General features: G+C 38.6%; 1 protein-coding gene across 1 annotated transcript; it reads right to left on the bottom strand.

Annotated features, from left to right (window-relative positions):
• Positions 1 to 2,509: 2,509 nt before the first annotated feature.
• Tlr4 (toll-like receptor 4) lies at positions 2,510 to 21,540 on the bottom strand. The gene is made up of 3 exons (NM_021297.3): positions 21,170 to 21,540; positions 15,031 to 15,197; positions 2,510 to 9,862 (listed from the first exon to the last, which is right to left on the bottom strand). The coding sequence occupies exons 1-3, from the start codon at positions 21,257 to 21,259 to the stop codon at positions 7,612 to 7,614; spliced, it is 2,508 nt and encodes an 835-aa protein (NP_067272.1). The 5' UTR covers positions 21,260 to 21,540; the 3' UTR covers positions 2,510 to 7,611.
• Between the last annotated feature and the right edge of the window lie 1,008 nt (positions 21,541 to 22,548).

Raw genomic sequence — 22,548 nt, 5'->3', positions numbered from 1 at the left:
GGATCCACAAGCAGGCAACAGATTCAGGGACAGCCCCTGCTGCAGTTGTTGAGGAATCCACACATGAATACCAAGCTGTACATATGCTACATAAGTTCAGGGTCCAAATTTCTGCCCATGTTTGCCCTTTTCTTTGTGTTTCAGTCTAGAGGGATGAGTCTCAAGTTGGGATAGTCATTGATTGGCCATGCCCTCAATCTCGGTTCCATTTCTGTCCCTTCTTGCAGACAGGACAGATTTTGGGTCAAAAGTTTTGTGAGTGGGTTGTTGTCCTTATCCCTCCACTGAGGGATCTTAGTTGGCTATAAAGGAGGTTGCCACTTCAAGCTCTGTATCTGCCAGTGCTAGGATCTCTTAGCTGAAGTTAAAGACACCCCCATAGACTCCTGGAAGCATCTCCACACCAGGTCTCTGGCACATTATAGAGATGCACACCTCTGCCCCCAACTGCTGATATCCATCTCTAGCCCTTTCTCCTGTCTCTCTCCACATCTGCATCTCTCTGCTAAATTTTGTTTTTTCCCTCTAATAAACTCATATTCTAAACACACATGTATTTTTATAGAGGTCATTGTTTACCACTCATCAATCATGATAAGTAAAAATAACCAGCACATTAACCATAAAAAAATACACCCATCTAATTTGCAGGCAACTCATGCCCTGCAAAAATAATGGTCCTACCTCTCTGTGCCGTTCTCGGGGTATGATACTTGAGCTCAGAGGAAGTTTTCTAGTGGCTAGTCTGCACCCTGAATGACACAATTGGTCAGACCCTAATTCAGTGAGTGGCAGAAAGGAGGCTCCCTACACTTAGCAGTGCAGCTCTCAGGCCACAGCCCATGCTGCAGAAGATGAAGAGTAAAGACTCCGCAGGACCCTGCAGTGAGCTGAGCACAGCATTAAGCAGAGATTCATCCCCACAGCTTATTTCAAAAGTGCTTTTTGCAAGTAGTAAGTTTCTCCAGCATGCGTTTCCCACTGGGGAGCCATAGACTCCTCCAGAAGATTCAGGGTTGGTAGTTTAAAGGTCAAAATGACTGAATTTAAGCTATTAGTGCTCACTGCCTTACCTCCCCTCAACAGGAATGAAAAGGGTTTCCTGGGAAGACTGACAATTATGTGGTAAGTCTGTGCAGGAGAGCCTGGTGCTTTACAGAGAAGGCCATTTGTTGCAGCTGTGTATGTCAGTGACAAGTGAATATTCAGTTTACAAATGGGAGGTAAGTTAGACTTGGTATGTTTGGGGTTGATAAACCAATAAATTAAAGCTGTCAACAGATGCCTCAGAGAGTTCATGACAGACCATGATATTATTCTGATTTAAGCTTATGTATCTCAAATTCCAAAAGGGGATGAAGAAGGCAACATATAATGTAGAAACCAGGAGAAACACATGACTGTCAGATTATAACTTCTATGTGGATGTTTGAAGATTACATCAAACTGGACAGATTCTTCCACATGAGTCTGATCAGATAGAATTGAGAAGAATCAATTACACAGTGTAAAAGAATAAAATCATCAGATAAATGAAGCACCTTTTTCTTTAAAATAAATAAATAAATAAATAAATAAATAAATAAATAAATAAATAAATAAATAAATAAGTTTCCCGTTCCATTTTGTTGATCTTTCTTTGGCTCTCAGCAGTAAATCTCAAGGACAGAGCACATGGCCATATTAAACATGGTACATTATAGGCTGTTGCCTCTTAAATAGTAATTTCCAGATCTGTTTATACTTAAAATTGCACATAGAATATTTTTAAAAATACAGATTATTAAACTCTAGTTATCAAATAAAATTTCTAGCAAGAGAGATAATAAAAGCAGAAATTTATATAATTAAATATAGCCAAAATCATCAAGTGGTTCTTCAGCCTGGTAAACTTTACCATCCTGTCATATATCTATTTTTATGACGTCCCTTGCAAGATCTGCTTTAAACCTTATGATGTCCTTGGTGAAAATAAAACACAAATCCGGGTTGGGAGACAATGTTATGGTAGATATTATTTTAAGAGAGATACATACAAACAAATTACACTGCATACTTTTTTCTGCCTTTGAGGTCTGAGAACATCGAAGACATTCCTAATCTTCATAGAAGGATTTTGTTTTTCCTCCCAAGAAAGGAAGTCAAGACAGCCTCTCAAACATTGAATTCCTCACTTATTTACAGATACAGCCTCCTATAAAAGGCCCTTGAATGAAAAACCTATTCCTTACGGACAATCTGAGATGAACTTGAGGAAGGCTTCACCCTACAAGGTTAATTCCCAGCCTTGGAAAAAAACTGACCATGCATTTCCATCTTTTTTCTGGGCCCTGAGAAGATAGAGAAACAGGATTTGGGTAAAGAGTCTTGGCTACCTCTGGTCAGTCATATCTTGTTTGTTGTAGGTGATACAATATTGTTCATGTGAGACAAGAACTCCAATTGGCAACCAACTGGCTCTGATTTAATTACATGGTGTGATAGTTTCTTAGGAGCAAACAACAGGATCCTTTCTCCTAAACACAGGTTTAATTTTCAACAAAACACTTCTCACATAAATACCATGTTGTTTCGAAACCCTTATTGTCATTCCCAGAATTGCTTGCAGCCTTTCAGAAACACATTATTTTATAATTATAATCAACACTATTAGAACAGAACAATTTGTGCCAAAAAGCACATTTACACTCAGACTCGGCACTTAGCACTGTCACAGGAGGGACCATCTTCATTTCCATAGAAATCAAGGAAAGTCACATGCAGTGCCTTTGAAACCTTCAATTTCTAGATGGTAAGGGAGTTGCTGACCTTGTCCACAGGATTCTCCCGTTAGTGAGTGAATGAGCCCCAGCAAAAAAGCCCAGACACTGCAGCAGTCTACTGTGTGGCAAAAAATTAGCAGCTCTGGATATCAGGATTACTTGAATTCTACCCTTGGAATTGGAGAATTTGCTTTTTGGTCTCAGTTTCATTGTATGGGAAATGACAATGTGGCTAAGAGCTGCATCAGAAAGCAATTTTAATAATTAAACTAAAACAGTCTCATGCACATATGAAATATTTGGCAGATAGAATTTATTATGATGATTATTAACACATTTTAAGTTACAGGATGCAGGACAAGTAATCTATTCTCTCTGGGCATCCATTTCTGCATTTTGGCTAAGTGAACTCTATCAAGGTGGTAGCACCTATACCTGAGCCTCTCGATACTTCAGGGACTATGTAAAGTACACATATATAAAAGAAGAACTGGAATTACATGTACATTTGACTCTGTGTCTTTCAGAGCACTGAACCTCCTTGCAAGTTTTTCTACACTTTCTCAGAGATGCCTCACTGGCTAAGGCCAAATGCATGGGATGTCCTATTTTAGGAGGTTTCCAGGATCCTAGCCCACTAAATTAACATCATGCCAGGCTTGATCTTTATCATTCTGGGATTCATCTATTATAAAAGGTAAATCTAGAGCTGTACTGAGTTTCCCCACAATGATTTCTTTTGTCTTCATAGTAGCCTAATCGTGTACTGTAGAATGACTCTCAAGGCCTAGGTAAACAAACTGAAATTGGTATGTAAACTTCTTTCAAATTACCATGAGAAGATATAATACCATAACAAAGAACAAGATCAACACTTTGCCTTTTCTAGAAGAATCATTAAGTATAGAAGGCACTTTAACATATCCTTCAAATTTTTGCACCCTCCTTCTTTAGTAAGAACTAGAATAGTTGATGATGGAAATATATATGACAAACTCTCCAATCTCTTAATTTTCAGTGCATCTGCAAAATAGATGCTTGAACTATGAGTAGTAAGTTGAAATGCTTTGAATCCCTTACATTAACAAGGCAAAATAAAGCCACAATGGTACCATTAGGAAATTCCATCAAAACAACAGACTTTCCTGCTTCAGATGGTCCAGCTTAAATTCCCTATCAAGGTGCTTTGAAAAAGTCAGTGTTGTTCAATGCTAGCAGCTTAAGAATTTCATTGAGTTGGGGTCTAGTGAGAAGTCTCGGCCATTTAATGAAGGATTGAAAGAATGCCCAATGAAAAAAATCATGTGACAGAAGAAATCCTCAAGTGTAGAATGTTGGGAAATTGCTATAAAGACAGAAACAGCTGGTTCTATTAGCCTCCTTGTTTGCTTGGGTGCATTAGCATAAGTAGAAGCCTCCTGGAAAGGAGTTTATTCCATCAGATATGAGAGCTGAAGTGTGGAGACATAGTCCATAGTTACCAAGGAAATTGTTAACTCCAAAAACTGTCTTCATAGGCCACAGTGCCTCTGTCAGCTCCTCAAAGTTCTGGCTTTGAATTCTCACAATAGCAAACAATAAATAATTAAAAATACAGAACAGTGGCATTCAACTCTTGACATAAAACAAAAGAGAACAGTAGAGAAACTATTAAATAAAGTCAGTTTGATATTTAGTTTTGCCCATTTAATGCCTGTGTACTTTGGATGTGTTAAGAAAAATCTTGAAGCCTGTGATTTTGTGAATGTTTATCAAATCGGTATAGCATGCAAAACTTAATCAAATATTAATTAGCTGAATATGATTTTAATGTATCCACTAGAGAACACTATTGTTAGAACTACGCCCCCCCCCAACACACACCTTCCACAAAATTTTAGAATACATGGTGTCAAGCAACCAAGTGAAGAAGCAATTTAAATCATCCATACAAAGTGACAGACAGGGAAAACTAAGTTGACAGCTAAGATCCCTAGGACTTTAGATTCTGAACTGGAATGTATCAAGGACAACAGCACACCAAGAAAACATGCATTAATGATTCTCCTCTTCTTCACGTATACAGGCATTGTCTGCTTACTTTGTCAGGCATGATGCTCAACACCAAGGAAGCAAAGCTGATGGTTAAGATATGGCTCCCCAGTCTCCCAACTGACCCCTCGAGTACCTAGGAACACATATGAGGACTGCCTCAAGTCAAAGCATGAGGTTCCAGTGACTTCTAGTGATTTCTCAAAGGCTGTAGACTCAAAAAGGAAGCTAGGACAACACAGATGAATAGAAGCTAGGTAAAAAAGATACAATCTACTTTAGTCATAAGGACTGCTGTTGTCCTACAGACTGGGAAAACAAATGTGACAAAAATGTTGTCAAGGATAAGGCTACTGAGTGCTTCTCTCTGACTACCCATAAGAAAGCCAAGAGGGAGACTCATCCACAGAGTCTCCCTTTTATCTTTATATTTATTAGTTTGTAATGGCCTAATAATAAATGCATGATCTTCATTTCTTTCTTAGCTCTCAGACAGATGAAGGCCAAGTCACATACGTAATATAATCTGAAAATGAGTTTAGGAATTCTCCAAAAGTCACACTCTCTAAAATTCCAGAAGATCTCTAGAATTAAACCTGGAATACACAGTTAAAACTTTCCTTTCTTTCTTTCATTTCTTTCTTCTGCCTATATTTCTTTCTTTTGATTAAACTAATTGTTCCTTTATATTTTGTTGAAAACTCCCCAGCCCTTTATGGAAAGAGTTGTTATAAATAAACTACTCTGTGCATTAATGCATGCATGCATATGTATTTTCTTAATGACTCATGGTTTAAGTTGAATGACCCTGACTGGCACTAACCACATAGAGAACTGTGGCACTTTCACTTCTTGCTTTTCTAGCTTGTAGCCTGAAGCAGTGGGCTAGAGTGCACAGGAGTTTCTGTGAGAGGGAAGGGGCACAGACTGTCGCCTTGCCTCTTCTGTGCTATCTGGCTGATTGACAAGACATTTACTGCATTAGAATTTGGGTTTTTATATCAGAAAAATGGGGAGATTCTTGATCTGCTATTTCACTTGGCTAACAAGAGACAAATAATTAGGTGGCTATGTTCCAGTTTGAATGGAATTATGAAAATTGTAGACATCTTAATTGATACTAATAACTTCATTCTCTTTCAAGCATATTGTTTAAAATCGTTGTGAAGAATACATCCTAGGGCTGTCTTTCTTTTGTCTTCCTCTTCTATTGTTCTGCATATTATTTTTTCTAACTTTGCTCATGTCATCAAAAGTTCCTGAAAGGCCAGTTCCTTCTGTGCCTGGCATATTTCACTTACAATAAAAAACCTCCACCTTTATGCATCTGCTCACAAGTAGCAAGGTTTGCTTCTTCTCCAAGGTCAAATCACATTCCACTGCAAGTAGATAGCATTCTGTCTCTATGCATTAACCTTCCAAGGGTTGTTTCCATAATTTCAATAGTATGAATATTGTCTTAATGGACAAGAAAATCCAATATATTTACTTGTAGGATTGTTTCAAAATTTTTATTGTTAGATCTTGTAATGATTCTACTTTGGTTTCCTTTACCAAGAAATCTCCATACTTTTCTGAATTAGCTCAACTATTTAAAGCCCTATCACAAATATAGAGCTGCTCTGTACACTATTTTCTCTTTAAACTTAAACACATGTACAGGTTCATATATGTACATACACAACACACACACACACACACTGTGAAATGACATTATATATTCAGTGTTCATGCTGACTGAAATAAGGTGAAAGCAGAAATGTGTACTCCCAACATTCATCCATCTCACAAGGCATGTCCAGAAATGAGAATGATGAAGGAAAAGGATGTTAGACCTTTCTTCCTCCCCAAAATGTTCTCAAGTCCTTCAGAGAGTATCCTTGATGAGAAGGAACATCAGTTGCAGCATATGTAGTCTTGTCATTCAGCTATGTGAACTTCCGGAAAAATCAAGAATAAATGATGAAATCATGATTTCTGTTCCTGCACCCCTCTCCACTTTTCCCTCCTGATTAAAAATATTTCTATCAACCAAATTATTTTTAACACTGACTCTGTGACATCCATAACTTAGGTAATAACTTAAGAATGACATTCAGTGACAATATGACAAAGTATATTTTACATACTTTCTTAAAAAATTATAGTCAAATATGGGCCTTCTTAGCATACCTGTAACAATCTTATTTATGATATTAGTTTATAGTCAAGGCATGAAAAACGATAACTGAATTTATAAAAGTAAAAGTATACTAGGAATTGTATTTAATAAATATAGCATTCTTAGGATTGGCCAGGCTATCTGTGAGCGTGTATCAATCATATTTCTTATAGAATTAGATAAAAAAAAAAAAGAAAAGAAAATGACATAAAATGGAAGATGAAATTGGAATGAAGACCTCTCAAAAAGAGCTATTTAATATTGCATTCAGTAGAAAAAAGGGAAAGTAAGAAACCGTTCAGTTCAGTTGAAACTATCAATACTCTTCTAAAGCAACTGAAACACAGAACATGACATGGCTTGTATTCAAAAGGCCCAGTGAAGACTGGTTCTCCTTTCTGTTCTCACTAGGCCTTAGCCTCTTCTCCTTCAGATTAAAGGTAAAGATTCTGGATTATGTTTCTTTTCCCGAGTTAGGTAATTCATACCCCTGGAAAGGAAGGTGTCAGTGCTACTTCCTTCTGCCCGGTAAGGTCCATGCTATAGCTTAGCAGCCATGTGTTCCATGGGCTCTCGGTCCATAGCAGAGCCCCAGGTGAGCTGTAGCATTTATTAATTGCAAACAGACTGGGTTTAGGCCCCAGAGTTTTGTTCTCCTCAGGTCCAAGTTGCCGTTTCTTGTTCTTCCTCTGCTGTTTGCTCAGGATTCGAGGCTTTTCCATCCAATAGGGCATTTTTAAGTCTTCTCCAGAAGATGTGCCTCCCCAGAGGATTGTCCTCCCATTCCAGGTAGGTGTTTCTGCTAAGAAGGCGATACAATTCCACCTGCTGCCTCAGCAGGGACTTCTCAACCTTCTCAAGGACAATGAAGATGATGCCAGAGCGGCTGCTCAGAAACTGCCATGTTTGAGCAATCTCATATTCAAAGATACACCAACGGCTCTGAATAAAGTGTCTAGACACTACCACAATAACCTTCCGGCTCTTGTGGAAGCCTTCCTGGATGATGTTGGCAGCAATGGCTACACCAGGAATAAAGTCTCTGTAGTGAAGGCAGAGGTGAAAGCGGGGCACTCCTTCTTCTAAATTCTTTACCAGCTCATTTCTCACCCAGTCCTCATTCTGACTCGAGTAGATCACAAATGCATCATAGATGCTTTCTCCTCTGCTGTACTTTTTACAGCCAGCAATAAGTATCAGGTGAAAATAGAAGTGGTATATCAGAAATGCTACAGTGGATACCACAATCACACTGACCACTGACACACTGATGATTGTCTTGTACATATAACAGGTAGAATTATTAAAATCCAACACTAAGGAGGTATTCATCTCTACAGGTGTTGCACATGTCATTTGTTCAACATTCACCAAGAACTGCTTCTGTTCCTTGACCCACTGCAGGAATTTCTGATGTTCACATATACAAGCAACAGAATTGTTAGTAAGATTGAAGAAGGCTAGACTCTTTGGAAAATGTTGCAGTATTCCTTTAGATGTCTCTATGCGATTGAAACTGCAATCAAGAGTGCTGAGGGAATACAGCTGGTTATAATGGGATGAATCCAAAAACAATAGATTGTTGTGACTCATATTTAATAATTGAAGTCTATGGAGGGTGTCAAATACCCCCCAAGATATTTGTTCCAATTGACATTTAGAAAGATCCAGGAATGTCAAGTTTGTTGTGTTTGCAAAGACATTTGAAAGGGTGTTGTCTTTGAAAGAATTGCCAGCCATTTTTAATGTGTTGAGACTGGTCAAGCCAAGAAATATACCATCGAAGTCAATTTTGGTGTTAGTATAAGAGATGTCAAGGTAAAGTAGCTTTTCAAGGGATAAGAACGCTGAGAATTCTGTGACCCTTTTTAAAGTAGAGTGCTGAAAATCCAGGTGCTGCAGCTCTTCTAGACCCATGAAATTGGCACTCATAATGATGGCACCATTGAAGCTGAGGTCTAAGTGTCTCAGGCTGTTTGTTCCCAAATCAGAATAAGAACAGCAACCACTAAAGCTCAGTGCATTTCTACTAAGATCTAGATAGCTGAGACTTGGTAGGGCCACTTTTTTAAAACTGATAGACCCTTTGTTCATAGTTAAAGTCAAACTTTTAAGAAAGGGTAGATCCAGAGTTGGAAACTGCTTAAGTTGACATCTAATGATTGATAAGGATTGCCATTTGAAATGTTTAGGAACATCTTCTAGATATTTTATAGATACACCTGCCAGAGACATTGCAGAAACATTCGCCAAGCAATGGAACTTAACAATATCATCTGAAAAATCATTTGTATATGTTAACCTGAACTCATCAATGGTCACATCACATAGTCCTTCCATGATAGAGGGTTCAAAAATTTCCAGATTCCTTTCATCTTTAAATTCTCCCAAGATCAACCGATGGACGTGTAAACCAGCCAGGTTTTGAAGGCAAGTTTTCATTATATTTGAGCTATTAAAATTACCTCTTAGAGTCAGTTCATGGAGCTTAATTCCCTGAAAGGCTTGGTCTTGAATGAAGTCAATTGGGTTCAAAGACATGTCTAAAGAGAGATTGACTTGTGGATTTTCACGTAGAAACTGTAAGTCGTTGACAGTAATAGTTTGAATATAGTTATAAGAAAGATCCACATGTACTAGGTTCGTCAGATTGGAAAAATATGCAGGTAACTTACAGGAATGTATAAAATTGTGAGCCACATTGAGTTTCTTTAAGGTTATAAGCTGTCCAATAGGGAAGCTTTCTAGAGAGGCCAATTTTGTCTCCACAGCCACCAGATTCTCTAAACTTGTTAGTCCAGAGAAACTTCCTGGGGAAAAACTCTGGATAGGGTTTCCTGTCAGTATCAAGTTTGAGAGGTGGTGTAAGCCATGCCATGCCTTGTCTTCAATTGTTTCAATTTCACACCTATGGGCAAAAGAGATACCAATTATGTATTTTTGCTGAAAAAAAAACCCTTTCTAATGACATAACAGTCCCTACCATACTATGATACAAACAGATATGATATACCATGTTATTGTAAAGAGAAAACTGTACAGAGCAAAACAGGTGATGATGGTGTGAGCAGGAGAGGAACTCTGCAGATTTGTCATTTTCACACTTGCTACAGTGATGATAAACTATCACACTATGTCAGGCAGCAAATCCATTAGAAAAAATCAATTCAAGATCATAACTGGGGTACATAAAGACAGTTGATATGTAGTAGTCTTAGATTAATTTATGCATTTTTTCCAGACATAGATATAATTTTACAACTAATGAGTATAGGCAATATGGGTGGTCATTATTTGCTAGTCATGATAAATTACTGGTGAAAGTTAATTTTAAAGGCATATATAATGACACATAGGTGTCAAGAGTCAAGAATGGCATAAATGTTTACAAAACTTTACTGATATATGATGGCTAGTTATTTTGAGTCTGTCATTATCACAGGTAAATGTTAATTATTAGGGACATGAGTAAGCTTTATAGAAGAAGAAGAAAATGGGTTAAGAATATTCACATCAAAAGAATTGACCCTCTCTCACCAGATAAAAGCAGATTACACTTGAGAATAAGTAAGTGGAAATTTCAATGATCAATATGAGCGAATGTGAAGAATATATGAAGAAAACAGCGATCCAAAAGTTGTAGTAGTTAGCAGGCATGCCAGACGGAGGAGCCACAACAGAGTCTCTGTGACTGAAGGGCAACAAGGAAACTGAGGAAGAATAATATAAAGGTATGGCAAGAGTGGGAATAGTGTAGACTCACAAGCTCAATGAAATATTCTAAATTTTATTCCAAGATAAATGTAAGCTGTACTACGTAAAGCTTCCACAGAGACAAGCTAGCCACAGAACTCAGACGCAGCCAACAGTGATTCATGACAGATGTTGTCATAGATGCATGCCAGATACATTTAGCAAAAGAGTCACTTCCAAATCTAACCCAATTACCTTCCCTCACTTTTCCTATTTTCTTTGGAGTATTCATAGGTAATAAAAGAGTTTTGGTCTGTGATTTGGTTATTCCTTAGTAATTTAACAAAAGGTAGAGGTATGTTAAAAAGAATATCGCAAGAGGAATCCATGGAGCCATGTTAACTCTCCATTCTTCCTGCATGATCTTGGGAACCCATTAATTTCTGTGAGTTTCTATCATTCCACTTCTAAATGAGGCAACTAAGTTTGATTCTTTCTCAAGTTTCCACTTTCTGTTAGGATTCTATTGCCAAATCATATACATACATATATGATTATGATTGTGTATATTGAAAAATGGGGTACAGAACTAAAGAAGGAATTCTCAACTGAGGAATACTGAATGACTGAAAAGTACCTAAAAAAATGTTTAACATCCTTAGTCATCAGGGAAATGCAAATCAAAACAACCCTGATATTCCACTTCACACCAGTCAGAATGACTAAGATCAAAAACTCAAGTGACAGCAGATGCTCGCAAGATGTAGAGAAGGAGGAACACTCTTCCATTGCTGGCAGAACTGTAAACTGATATAACCACTCTGGAAATCAGTTTGGTGGTTCCTCAGAAAATTGGACATGGTACTACCTGAGGATCCAGCAATACCACTCCAAGGCAAATATCCAGATGATGCTTCACCTTGTAATAAGGACACATGCTCTACTATGTTCATAGCAGTTTTATTTATAATAGCCAGATGCTTGAAAGAACCTAGATGTCCCTCAACAGAGAAATGGATACAAAAAATATGGTACATTTGCACAGTGGAGTACTATGCAGCTATTAAAAACAGTGAATCTATGACATTCTTAGGCAAATGAATGGACCTGGAGGGCATCATCCTGAGTGAGGTAACCCAGTCATAAAAGAAGACACATGATATGCACTTAATTCTGGATATTAGCCCAGAAGCTCAGAATACCCAAGATACAATTCAAAAAACACATGAAACTCAAGAAGAAGGAAGGCCAAAGTGTGCATACTTCAATCCTTTTTAGAAGTGGGAACAAAATACCCATGAAAAGAGTTACCGAGACAAAGTGTGGAGAAGAGACTGAAGGCATGACCATCCAGAGACTGCCACCTGGGGATCCATCCCATAAACAACCATCAAATTGAGGCACTATTGTGTATATCAACAAGAGCTTTCTGACAGAAGCCTGATATAGCTGTCTCCTGAGAGGGTCTGCCAGTGCCTGACAAATACAGAAGTGGATGCTCACAGCCATCCATTGGACGGAGCACAGGGTCCCCAGTGAATAAAATACAGAAAGTACCCAAGGAGCTGAAGGGGTTTGCAGTGCTAGGAAGAACAACAATATGAACTAACCAGTACCCCCAGAGCTCCCTGGGACTAAACCACTAACCAAAGAAAACATATGGTGTGATTCATGGCTCTAGCTGCATATGTAACAGAGAATGGCCTAGTTGGTCATCAATGGGAGGAGAGGCCCTTGGTGCTGTGAAAGTTCTATGCCCCAACATAAGAGAATGCCAGGGCCAGTAAGTGGATGTGGGTGTGTTGGTGAGCAGGGGGAGGGGGTGAAGATAGTGGGTTTTCAGGGGGGGAAACCAGGAAAAGGGACAACATTTGAAATTACATAATGAAAATTATCTTTTTTTTTAAAGAAAGGCACAGGAGTAGATTGTCTGCTTTGCTCTAATGCAAAATATCCTGTGAGCTAAGGGAAGAGGAACTTACCTTTTTCCTGAATACAAACTCCAAACCTTTAAGGAATTATCTTACATTATACTTTAGATCAATTCTCAATTATACTGGGTGAAAAACTATGTTCTCTATATTAAAAAGAGATTATTCTGTTTAGAGTTTTTTACCTGCTTACCTCAGTTCTCTTCAAATCTATCTCCCTGGGATAAGTAGAATGTACAATTTAATAAAGTGATTATGATAGCATGTTTTCAAACTCATAAACTCACTAAATAATTTTAATAATCTCTCATTTATTAACTTTTCACCATGGAGGGAGATTTACCATTTTCCTTTACTAGGAGAGAAGACAGAGACTCAGGAAAAGTTACAAGCAACAGGGCACATGGTGCTAAACGTTGGAGAAAGCACAGGCTCCACCAACAGAGCTGTGGTCCTCTTCCTTTGGAATTCTCCATCTATCATGCTCCTGTAAAGAGTATAATACATTTTCTAGTTCACTAATGATTTACAGTATTGTCTGCTCTGCAGAAGACTTTTAATACCATACTCTAAATTTTAGAACAAAAACACATGTGTGAAACATTCCAGTAGCTTTAGGAATATGGTAGAGAAGAGGTTCATCGTTCAACTTCAACACCTAAGGATCTCCTTGATCAGTACAACCCACTGACATGAAGCTGAAGCACAACCAATGTTCTCTCTGCTGATTTGCTTTCAGCAGAAAGGTGTCATGAAGGCTGGTGGGGAAAAATCATTACTGGTCTCTTCCAGCTATGGCCCAGATGAACTATTACATGAACCTGCCAGGCAAGATGTGTCCAGTGCTGAAATTCTGGCATAACTATTTTAGGAGTAACAAAGCTTTCTTGGATTAGATTTTTGTCCAAGGCTAGTACTGTTAACCTGTTCAAAAAATGTTGCTTAGAGAGGCCTATGACCCTGATGTTTGAGGTGCAGAGAGGGCATTGGTTATTGTGGTTTAGTTAAATTAGCATAGTACCAGACTTCTGTCTAAATATTTACATTTATACCCCTTAACAAATGTCACTTCCCTTTATAGTAAACAGTAGTGAATGAGGATATTCTTAGATGTACAAGATGCTAGAAGAAGCAAAACATAGTTCTGTGATCACCCCTGTAATGAACATTCACAAATCCCTCTCCAAGAGTCAGGGATTATAAAGGACGAGGAATCTGATAGAAATGTAAGAGCCAAGAGACAGAGAGAGGAGGGATTTGTGGGACATGAGGGACATGTGGGACATGACAAAGACTTTGCAAATCTGATGTCATAGAAGCTGTGGTTCCCTGCACTGATCATGCCAATAGATATTTACTGATCATGGAGGGGACCATGGAATCATTTCTTCTCTGCCAAAGTTTAGATTTTTGGGGAGAAACCGTCACTGGTTTTAGTTGCTTATCAAATGGTTAACCTCACTAGTCTCAGATAGGTTTTTCTAAATCTATGGTCACACAGAGAACCTGGTTAAAATCAGTGGGTCAAACAATAAATAAGAAGGTATGAATATAGGTTGGAGACATTTTGGAAGGGGTCAGAGCTAACAGTGATCAGAGAAAACTCAGTGTGGGTGAAGGTAAGAGTAGCTGTATGCATTACATAGATGTATGAAATTGTCAAAGAGCAATTTTAACCAATAAAATATATTGAGCTTCCCGCCTGAAATACTGGCTAAAAGTTTTTATGTTCCAACAAATGGTAAGATGCCCTGAATCAGAAAGGACAATCTTAGTAACTGTTTCTTGCCCATAGTTGATGTTTTACTTGGACATTTACATCTCCCTCCTAAGTTAGTTTTTTTTTCAATCTCTACTCTCTTTTCTACTTTCAATATTTCAGGTATCTTACATATGTACTCATGTCTCAAAATCTTTCCTGATCCTCTCACACACATAACAAAACATTCACTCTTCTATAGGACACAGTGTGTTGCCCTTATTTTCACATATTTTATTACTTACTGTTATAAACAACAGTATTAGCATTAGTTAACATTTATTTTATTTGTGCTGTATGTTCAATAATAAGGACAAGACTTTAACTTACTTATTTGTTAAAGAGGATTTTATCCTGCTTAATAATTAGGAGTATGGGTTTTGTATCTATAAATTCTTCTTCTGTAGTTTAGACATACAACATATAAGACATGGTTCATAAATATCTAATGAAATTGTTTTAAATAATGTAGAGGTTAGAATTGCCCTTAGATATTCTTATCTAGTGGCCCATCCAACTGAAACCAGTTAAATAAAAGTAGCTTTTCCAAGGATTTACAGCAAGTTGTAGCACTACTGAATAGATGACAGAAGGAAGTTTAGTTAGAACCACCTTGGTTTTCTAAGCCAAGAATGCAATGATATAAAAAATAACTACTTCACATTCTGCATCACATAAAAGCTCATTCATTACCTGGATAAATCCAGCCACTGAAGTTCTGAAAAATTGGAGAAGCTATAGCTTTTTAAGATCTTCAAGGGGTTGAAGCTCAGATCTATGTTCTTGGTTGAAGAAGGAATGTCATCAGGGACTTTGCTGAGTTTCTGATCCATGCATTGGTAGGTAATATTAGGAACTACCTGTAAATACCACACAACAATTGTTATGTTTCCAACCGTGTGTTCCCACTCCTCTCCAAAGATGAATAATGGGGTGATAAAACTCTCACATGTACATGCCACTCAACATATTGTCCACCTATTCATTCATTCGTTCATGATTTATTTTGGTTGAAACAAGCTTTCCTATAGACCAGTCTGGCCTTAAATTAGCTATACAGTCAAAGATAACATTGGACTCCCAAAATACCTGCCATTCTGGGGATATGGTATCACACCCATCCTTCTCCATTTATTTATCTGCCTCTTCATATTTGCAAGACATCTTATTCCACATATCAGGAAGAAAAAATATCCCCTGAATTCTCAATATGTTAACATTCTGCTACAACAAAATTATGATTAAATGAGAAACAATAGAATCAGGTGTTACATAACTCTCAAGTCTGAAAACCTTAATTTCATAACAAGTGTTGTGTGCCACTTGGTACAGAGTAGATCTTTTTTATTACTATTATTTGAAATTATAATTATATCACTTCACTTTTCCTTTTCCACTCTTAAAGTTTTTTTCTTACTCCCTTGTCTTTGCTGTTTTTCAAGTCCGTGTTGCCCGCTTCATTAATTGTTGATATATATATATTGTATATTGTATAAATAAAATCCCACATATATAAGTAGAACCTGTTCAGTTTGTATAATATTACTTATGTATATGTTTTCAGGGTTGGCCATTTGGCATTTGGTAACTAATTGCTGTGCTATTGCTTGGGAAAGACTATTTCTCCCACTTTATAAACAGAGATCACGACAAAAAAATCACAACCAACCAAAATGCAGAATTCTGGAGTCCAGTGCCAATGGAAGCACTTACAATACAACTCCAACACCTACAGGTCAGGGATCACTGAGAGGAGGACGAAAGATTATGAGTCCAAAGGTTACGAACTTTACTGTGATACTGTGATTCTTAATGTCAAAAGCTACACCCATAAAGTTTCACTGACATGGCTGCCTGCACATGAGATGTAAAAGGCCAACAGCTACACATGTGCAGGAGTCTTTAACACTACACAAAGAACTAAAGAATACTGAGTGTGGGACAAAGTTTTGCTTGTGTGCTGGTTTGACTTTATAATATCTTCTGTGAACCTCGCTAGTTGTATGTAAAAGCCATGTTAATGTATGCTTGTATATACTTTTATGTAAAATTATTGTTGTTCTAATTCATCATTTTCATTATATACAGCTACATGGAGAGTACCAATAAAAATATACAGACATTTCCTAGATTCTGCCTTATTTTTTGACAATTATTTTTGTTCTTAGATTCATTGACTTTCTCAGTTTGGTCCTGGGATCAGAGGCTGTCTTATAGTGCATGGATTCCAGTGGTAGAAAATTGTACTCAGGGTTGAGTGTTTTCTCTATCATAATCTCCACTAGTTTTATCTGTTTTCTCACATTTATTGTGAACCCTATACCATAACATTTCATGTAATATCATAATTATATGATTTCATCTGGCAAAATGCTTTGCTTAACCCAGTGAGTTTTGTTTTCTCTTATTTAAAAGCAATAGAATTCTCAAAGGGCTAAATGAGATCAGAGCTTATCTCAAAGCTTGCATTAATTAAAGTGATAAATATTAATGTTAATTATCATTGGTTACTATTCATTCCTTGCTACATATTAGCATTTACTTACAACTTATGTATTTTATACTAATCTTCAAAAAATCCTCTAAAGACAAAGAAAATAAAAGAGGTGGGGTAATACACATATAGTCAGAAGATTCATACATAAACAGGCTTCTTCACACACATCTCCCTAAATGGTACTCATCATCGGATCCTTGAAGGCAATGTATCTAAGAGAGTAAGGCATCAGACAGAAATTCTTCTCTCACCCTCTTTTGTTTCCTTTACAGATTTTGATGACAAGGTAAATCTCTTGCCTATATAGTTATTTTCCAGATGCTTTTCATTTATCAATTGAACCATGAGCATTGATGCTCTGATGATTTTTGTTTGCTATTTATCTTCAAGGCTCAGAAAGGTACATGGTGACCTCTCAATGCTCAATAGACATTTGTTGGATGAATGAATGATAAATATTGTGTAATTGGTGGGACACCAGCCCGTATAAGTTAAATAGTAGGCTTTTTCTGCTAAAGGCCATGGGTGGTACAAGAATACATGTTACATGATTTCTGATGGCACTGCACTCATAGAACCAGCTAACAGAGAAGAACATGAATAAGAACTACGAAAGTTGCAAAGACACAGATTCTAGATTCAGAAGGAAAGCTGATCAAGGAAATGTGTGGTAAAGGAAAAAATATGTATGTCAAAAGGAGAAAAGAACATAAGCAAATAATAACAAGTGGGAACAAATGTAGACAAACTGGCAGAGCCTTCTGTCATGGAGAAGCCACAGGCAGAACACGAGGACATCAGATGGTGTTCAGAAGTCATTCTTTCACTGGTTTCACACATACTACACATACAACTGAAGACCTATCATGATCTAGGCCAGTGGTTCTTAACCTGTGGACTTTGACCCATTTAAGGGTCAAACAATCCATTTACAGGATCACATATCACATATCCTGCATAGGGGATAGTTACATTATCGTTCAACACCATAACAAAATTATAGTTAAGAAGTAGCAACAAAAGGAATTTTATGGGTGAAGGTCACCACAACCTGAGGAACTGTACTAAAGGGTCTTAGCGTTAACCACTGAGAGGCATTGGTGACATGCTAACAAACCCAGCAGTAATACTCCCTTCTTGTTTATTCTACACAAAGGGGAGAATAAATGGTGGAAAAATAAAAGACAAACATACAAAATGATATGATCAATGAAAGAGCATATGGAGAGGGTAAAGGGGAAAATGTACATGAGGCAATCAAGAAAAATCAACCTGAGGAGACATTCACAGAGAAATCTACATAAAATGAAAAAGATAATCCTGAAATCAAAGCTCCACATTAGAGTACTGCAGCTATAAGCCACACATAGCTATGAAATATGAAACACGCATAGGAGAAATCAAAATGTCCAGTAAAACAAAAATGTTGCTGAATGTCTAATTTCCTGTATCAAAAATTGAACATAAGGTATCTTCGTAATTGCTTAACTATGTGGTAGGATTTCCCCCTAATAAACATTACAGGAAACCAATCACTAGATGAGTAGGTGGGACTTCCGAGTCGGGAAGAGGAAGAGGAAGAGGGAGGCAGGAGTAAGGAAGGTCTCTTTGTGGATGGCTGAGAGCATTAGAGGCACATTGCAGATAGTCGGAGGCTGTCAATTCAAGTGGTGGATCCTCCAAGATCTGCCACCTGAGGATTTTGTTTGTTTGTTTTTTGGTTATTTTACTCATTTACATTTCAAATGTTATCCCCCTTCCCAGTTTTCCCTCCACAAGCCCCCTACCCCCTCGCCGTCCCCCACCCCCCTACCTCTATGAGGGTGCTCCCTCACCCTCACACCCACTCCTGCCTTAACAGCCTAGTGTTCCCCTATCCTGGGTCCTCAAGTCTCCACAAGAACAAGAGGCTCCTGAGTCGGAGGATTTTTAACATAGATTAGTTTACAAAAACAGTACAGGGGAATGGCAGAGCCAGGAAGCAGGAGTGGGTAGGTTGGGGAGCAGGGCAGAGGGGAGGGTATAGGGGGCTGTGAGGATAGCATTTGAAATGTAAATTAAGAAAATATCTAATAAAAAAAAATTAGGATGCTAGGTTCTGCACCCAACATTGTGTTACCTGTTGATTGTAGACCAAGTGTGTGTTGTGTTTTCCTTCACATGGCAACTCAACTGGGCTCCAGAGAAAAGTATGGTGGTAGAGTGTGGTGTGCAAGAGTACACCCCAGCCAAAATGAACTAACCAGTACCCCCAGAGCTCGTATCTCTAGCTGCATATGTAGCAGAAGATGGCCTAATCAGCCATCACTGGGAAGAGAGGCCCAAACTTTTTATGCTCCAGTACAGGGAAACGCCAGGGCCAAGAAGTGGGACTGGGTGGATAGGGGAGCAGGGTGGGGGGAGGGTATAGGGAACTTTCAGGGTGGCATTTGAAATGTATATAAAGAAAATATCTAATAAAAAAAAAGTACACCCCAGCCAGCTGCAGGAATTTGGAAATGTGGGGCGTGCTTGGCATCAGCCAGCCATGGTAACTTATGGAGCCTGGTGAAAAGAGCAATTTCAGAGCTCTGGAGACACAGAGCAGGCATGGGTGAGACAGACCCTGGCTAAAGGAAAGAACATGTTCTCCTCGGCCTGTCCATAGGGCTGGAGACAGACCTGAGGCTAGTGCTTAGCCAGTGTTAGTGTGGGATGCTTTTATTATATTTCACGCATCATAACTATATTTAATTGCATAAAAATCATTGAAACTAATTTGATGCATTTATTCTTAATTTTTCAATTTGATCAACAGTGAAGTTTTAAACTATATACAGGGATTCCATAATTTTAGCATGGTGAGCCTTGACCTAGGTGAGGGATGATGGTGTGTGTAGTTAGCTTAGGCAGTGCTAAGGCCCTGTAGGATGAAGCAACCATCATGGTTCCAAAGAGTTATTAAGAGTATAAAGGAGTAGTTTGATAAATCTAAGCCCCTGGACCAATAACAACAAATAAAGAAGAAACTGTGTGTGGGTATAGAAAGGAATATGAACTAGGAAACCAGTCAGGAATCACTCCTGAAGACAAGGCCAAGGGCCCTGAGACCTGGCTTACAGAAGGAACAAGCAAGCTTTGAGAGTTGACAAAGCACACCAGACACCAAGAGCAACGGGATTTTATCTCAGTGTAGCACTGATTGGAAATTCCATCTCTGCCAACATAACTGAGGAATCAGAAAGCAAGATACTGTGATTATAACTTTTTAAAATTAACAGTATTTTTCCCCATGTGAATGTCATGTATCTTAACTCATTGAACCAGTTTTGAGCTTCTGAGCCTACCTCACCCCGAATTCCTTCCTTGTTTGCTCAGTTCTATTGTGAGCTTCTAAGATAATTGCGTGGTCTGTGCAGGAGGAAAACAAGAATGAGTCATGGGTCAGATTACTCACGACTCAGTATTCGACCAAAACGGGAGTTACTGCCTTAGCAGTAACTAATTGATGTTTTAAGTTGCTCTGTCCCTCTCCTTCCCTCACCCCTCCCATTTCTTTATCTCCTAGAATTAGTTGCAGAATACTAAAATCACTTAGAAAAGTCTTTGTGTTTTTGTGTGTTTTGTTGTTTTATTTTTTAATAGAAATTCTTTCATTTAAGACAATTGTTCCCTTTATTCATTTGTGTGTGTGCTCATGCATATACACACCTGCCAAGGCAGACACTTGCAAGTGAGAAGACATCTTAAAGGAGGAGATTCCCTGCCTCTAACTTGTGAGGCTTGAGGCTTGAACTCAGATTTTCATCAGGCTTGGCAGCCACTGACCTTACCTGCTGAGCTACCACTCAAAGCATCTCAAAGATGCTTCGAAAGCAGCAGAAAAGACACAGCTACCTTCACTTGATTTGGAAAGGGAAGGAATGACCGCTAAAAGCTGAGTGGCCAGAGTTCCCACAGAAAGCCCTGAAATTACAGCCTACTTACATTTTTCAGTGATTACAGTCATGCTTTCGTCCCGTGAATACTGGCCTCAGAGACGTTCAGTAAGTTCTTTAACGACTCTCAGGTATGTCACAGAACAATGACTATAAACTAGTTTTACTAATTTCAAGTCCCTAAATCATGACTCAGACGCCTTAAATGAAACAAGACACCCCTGGCTGCCTGTTCCTGCCCTGTGTTAACACTGAGGCTTTTTGTTGCCAAGGCTTCTCAAGTTTTTGGTTAGTTTAACTCCTTCGTGCAAAATAAACTAAGCAGAGCACACACAGGGAGCTCTGAGCTGTGGATAGTTTTGAGAAACAAGGCAGGCTAGCAGGAAAGGGTGTGATCACATGCGATCAAGACACATACCTCTATGCAGGGATTCAAGCTTCCTGGTGTCAGGCAGGAGAAGAACAGTGCCATGATCAGAGTCCTAGCCAGGAGCCAGGGAGGCATCATCCTGGCATTTTCTGCAACCAGTGGAGGCCATGAGAGAACATGACGATCTGTAACTGGTGGCAGCGCAGAGTCCCTGGGACACCTGCCTCTTCCCTCCCAGTGGGTGCCCCTCTGCAAGTACTATATTCAAAGAGGAAGTGAGAGTGCCAACCTTAGCATTCTCACTTTTGGTTTTGTTCTAGAATCGATCTGCCCCGTCGCAGGAGGGAAGTTAGAAGACTGAAGACTAGAACAGGAAGAAGGCGTTTGCTGACCGACTGGAGGAACAGCAAGAGGAAGCTGGCTTTCATCCCAGGAAGTCATCTGACCTCTGGGCTTGGTGAAGGCAGGGAACTGGCGTGGAGCAACATCCTCATTCCTTCTTTATTTTCAACAGAGGATGCTTACTGCTTCAGTTAGACTCCCAAGTCTCCCAGAGCACAGTATTAGGGACTGGATGTTTCAGACTAGAGGAACATATTTTCTCACAATGCTAGAGATTAAAACCCAGGATGAAGATATCATCAGTTGCCGTGTCTTGTGTCATGATGCTTTCTTTTACCTATGTGTGTACGTGTTCATTCGTTCACGGGGGGGATGTATATTTCGTGTGTGTGTGTGTGTGTGTGTGTGTGTGTGTGTGTGTGTGTGTGTGTGTGTGTGTGTGTAAAAGCCAGAGTTCACTATTGAGTGCCTTCTGCAGTTCTCAGTTCTCAATCTTCTTTTATTATTAATTACTATTTATTATTGGAAACAGGATCATAGTGTTTATTATTAAAAGGAGAACGTTCAGGAAAGATAGGAGCAGGCTCGTGAGCTGTGGGAGAAACTCAAGAGGCTCCACCATTGTTTTGGAGCCGAGGTCTCTAACTGAACCTGGTACTGATTCCTTGGCTATACTGACTGATCAGTTAAGTTTTGAGATCTCCCACCTGTAGCTAGCCTTTTCCCAGTGCTGGAATTATAGATATCAGCATTCGGGTTTTTGTTGTTTGTGATGTTGTTTTTTTACGATGTTTGCTTTTTATTTGTTTATTTATTTCATTTTTTTAAATGCTGTTACTGAGGATCTGCAGGTCTTCATGAATTTGAAACATTTTATCAACTGAGATATCTCCCTGGCCCCTGACCTCTTTTTTTAAAATAATCAGTTATATTGTATTAAGGCAGACCCATAAGACATTAGTTTACTTTAATTATCTCATTAAATTCAAGTCATAGGACATGGCACTGGGAGATGAATTTTTAAATTGCAGTCACAGAAACAGGCACAGCCTATGAATTTTAGGGAACAGTACATAATTCTACAT

This window comes from Mus musculus, chromosome 4, assembly GCF_000001635.26.
Source record: "Mus musculus strain C57BL/6J chromosome 4, GRCm38.p6 C57BL/6J".
NCBI classification, from domain to species: Eukaryota; Metazoa; Chordata; class Mammalia; order Rodentia; family Muridae; genus Mus; species Mus musculus.
Note: the sequence above shows the minus strand (reverse complement) of the source record. Positions and strands in the feature narration are given on the sequence as shown.